Source organism: Oryctolagus cuniculus, chromosome 1, assembly GCF_051225735.1.
Source record: "Oryctolagus cuniculus isolate XC-2025 breed Fujian yellow rabbit chromosome 1, ASM5122573v1, whole genome shotgun sequence".
NCBI classification, from domain to species: domain Eukaryota; kingdom Metazoa; phylum Chordata; class Mammalia; order Lagomorpha; family Leporidae; genus Oryctolagus; species Oryctolagus cuniculus.
The window spans coordinates 62548155-62551488 of record NC_142867.1 but is presented as its reverse complement, the minus strand read 5'-3'; the positions used below and the strand labels follow the sequence as shown (position 1 = coordinate 62551488).

Below are 3334 nucleotides of genomic sequence, written 5' to 3'. Positions count from 1 at the left end.
TACAAAATCTCAAACCCTGACTGCCTGTATAGCAGATTTGGATTTCCTTTGCATGGATTTTTCCCATGTTCAAAAAGAAAGGACGGTATGATTGCCTTTAGACCTCTATACCCACACTTCAGGCAGGGCAAAGAAATTTTAAGAGTCTCTTATCAGAACCTTTTTCTGTCATCACTGTTTTGTATGCCCCATAGCCATAGAATAGTCACTTGGGTTGAGCACCTGTCTTAAGAATATGGAGAAGCCTCTCTCGGATCTGCTTTGTACGGACAGCATAGACAACTGGGTTGAGGATGGGTGGGATGAGGAGATAAAAGTTGGCCAAAAGGATATGGATATGGGGAGGCACATTATGCCCAAAGCGATGTGTGAGAGAGGAGACAGCAATAGGAATATAGAAGATGAGGATGGCGCAGATATGAGAACCACATGTCCCTAAGGTTTTAAGCCTAGCTTCAGGGGTAGTCAACCCCATTATAGCCCTGAAAATCATCACATAGGAGGCAGTGATGGCTAATGAATCTAGGATTAACACAAGGAAGCCTATTCCCATTCCATATAAGTTGTTGACCCTTGTGTCACCACATGCCAAGGTGACCACAGCCATGTGCTCACAGTAGGAATGGGTAATGATTTGGGTCCGATAAAGGTGCAGTCTCAGGCGAATCAGTAGGGGTAGAGGTCCAATATAGAGTATCCCCCGGAGGAGGGCAGCCAGTCCCAAACGTCTCACTACTGCATGGGTGAGTATGGAGGTATGGTGGAGTGGGTCACAAATGGCCACATAGCGATCAAAAGCCATGGCAAGGAAGATGCCCGACTCAGCAGTGGCAAAGCAGTGGATGAAGAACATCTGGGTCAAGCAAGCATCCAAGGCAATGTTACAGGCACCGAACCAGAAGATGGCCAGTAGTTTGGGAATGGTAGAGGTTGAGAGGACCAAGTCAATGACTGCCAACATGCACAGAAAGAAGTACATAGGCTGATGCAGACTCCTCTCCATCTTTACTACTCCAAGGATAGTGATGTTTCCCATCAGAGCCACCACGTACATGGAAGCAAAGGGGATGGAGATCCAGATGTGTAGGGACTCCAGTCCTGGGATGCCAGTGAGCCAGAAAGAGGTAGGTACAAAGCAGGCATTATAAGAGGTAAACATATTTGGGAGTGTGTGGTACCCAGAGGAGAGGAATTTTCAGTTGTAGATTTCTACTCTTGTTTAAGATTCTGCCTCTGACAACTGTAAATTATCTTTGCTTCCATTCTGAGCAACTGGCAGCACCTAGGATAAACAGAAGTTATGAAATACATATTCAAGCTAGTATTCAGAAGAGTTGTGATGATATCCACTGTTAAAATGTAGGAACAGGAACATTAATAATTTCTACTAAGCTGCCTTACTACATTGGGGAATTCCCCAGAATTATGCTTGCCCTTTGACCTAATAATTTTGGAAAACATTTCCAGAATGAAATGGAAGATGTAGAAGAGGTCTACGTTTAACAGTTAAATGTAAGCCATGTAGTGTGTTTAGACTGGCACCTGCATTTGCTCATCACTGACCAATATAAATATCTGCTGACTAGCCATTTACAGTGATATTATACTAAGAATTAGAGCAATGTTAGAATAAGGCAGTTTTAATTCTAGTACAACCAATGTGTTAGAATTGTACTGATATTTTCAGGATAAGCAATAAACCAGGAAATATATAGTATCAAAAAAGAGGTAGAAAAAACTGATTTAACTTCATAAGTTTGTGATCCTAAGATATCTGGAAAGTTTGTTGATTTGGGATATATAGGAGCTTTTGATTTTCATACATGCATATTTTGCCTTTGAAAAGTCTTATAGTGGTCAACCTGATAATATGAAATTTAACAAGTTACTGATAGAAGTGTTTAAGTTTTCTGTGGTTTTAACACTGGTTTGTTTGGATTGTCAACTGAAGCAAACTTCAGAAGATTTAGCACAGACCTAACTTTTTCAAAGGAAAAGCTCCTTAAGTTTACCAAGATTTTCTGGCTACCGAGGATGAACAAAGTTCCTGAAGCCTTACTCTGAGAACAGACTTTGACATTAGACTTCATTAAAATTTGCTGGTGAGAATCTGGGCATCACCTATAGAAGGTATATCTTTGATATGAACTAATTTTACTAGACATTTTTGTCCATTATCTGAAGACATAGGCTAAGAATGGATATATATAAGACAGTGAGATGTTTCTTACTAATACCCTTGCTTGGTCTATTTCTTAAGGTAGGGACATCAGCACAAAAGCACTAGTTATTTCTTGCGTTTCAGATGCCTCCAAGAATGCAGCAATGAATGCTGTTCCTTTATATTCCTGGGGTACAGAATCTGCAAGTACAGAGACATTCCTGTCCTTGTCTGACTTACGCTTGCCTCCCTGATCTCTCTCATTCAGTTCCCAGGAGAGTCAGCAAGTATCCACACAGCTGTATTTAGAAGTTTAACTACCACCTTTGTCTTTACTGGGGCTAGTTTTGTCCAAATTTTAAGGTCCATCCCGGATCACTGCTTTTCAACGTTCTCTGTATCTCTAATGCATTCCGGAATGGGTAGGGAAGGGGAAGAGAACATAATGAGATTTCAGGGACTGGCGCTATGGCATAGTGGGTAAAGCTGCCGCCTGCAGTGCCGACATCCCATATGGGCAACAGTTTGAGTCCCGGCTGCTCCTCTTCTGATCCAGCTCTCTGCTATGGCCTGGAAAAGCAGAGGATGGCCTAAGCCCTTGGGCCCCTGCACCCATGTGGGAGACCCGGAAGAAGCTCCAAGCTCCTGGCTCAGCAAACCTCTGGCCATTTGGAGAGTGAACTAGTGGATGAAGACATCTGATTCTGCCTCTTTCAAGTAAAATAAATCTTTAAGAATATATAGCTATGAAATTTCCTTGTCTCAAGCCCATGCACATATTAAATTTTAGGTAGTCTCGTGAATAGCAATTGCCTTTCCATGGTAATTAAGCATGAAAATGGTGCCTGTGGGGTCCTAAGCCAGGTTCCAGAACCATTAAGTTTTTATTCATGTGCTTACTTCCTGGTGAGACACCAAATGGGTGAAAAGGAACATGCTTATTATGTGAACCATTATATTTTATGTTAACCAATTCTTTCAATTCTGTGGATTGGGAACTTCAATATGCAGATAAATGATATCTTCACCCATGTTATTTCCTCAGAGTTCAAATGTAAGATTGCTTCTCTGGATCTACAAACTAGGAATGGCAAGGTTCTGGGAGACAGTACCACATGGCTATTCAGGGCAACACTTTGCCATCTAAGAAGCCAGGCCCGAGTCACTTAGAAG

At 41.9% G+C, this 3334-nt stretch overlaps 1 protein-coding gene across 1 annotated transcript; it reads right to left on the bottom strand.

The window, feature by feature from the left end:
* Positions 1-205: 205 nt before the first annotated feature.
* Positions 206-1245, bottom strand: LOC100346594 (olfactory receptor 52M1). The gene has a single exon (XM_008267860.5). The coding sequence runs from the start codon at positions 1157-1159 to the stop codon at positions 206-208; it is 954 nt and encodes a 317-aa protein (XP_008266082.3). The 5' UTR covers positions 1160-1245.
* Between the last annotated feature and the right edge of the window lie 2089 nt (positions 1246-3334).

What these genes read in the sequence shown, in the direction of transcription:
- LOC100346594 (XM_008267860.5), bottom strand. Translation starts at nt 1,159, where the DNA reads ATGTTTACCTCTTATAATGCCTGCTTTGTACCTACCTCTTTCTGGCTC.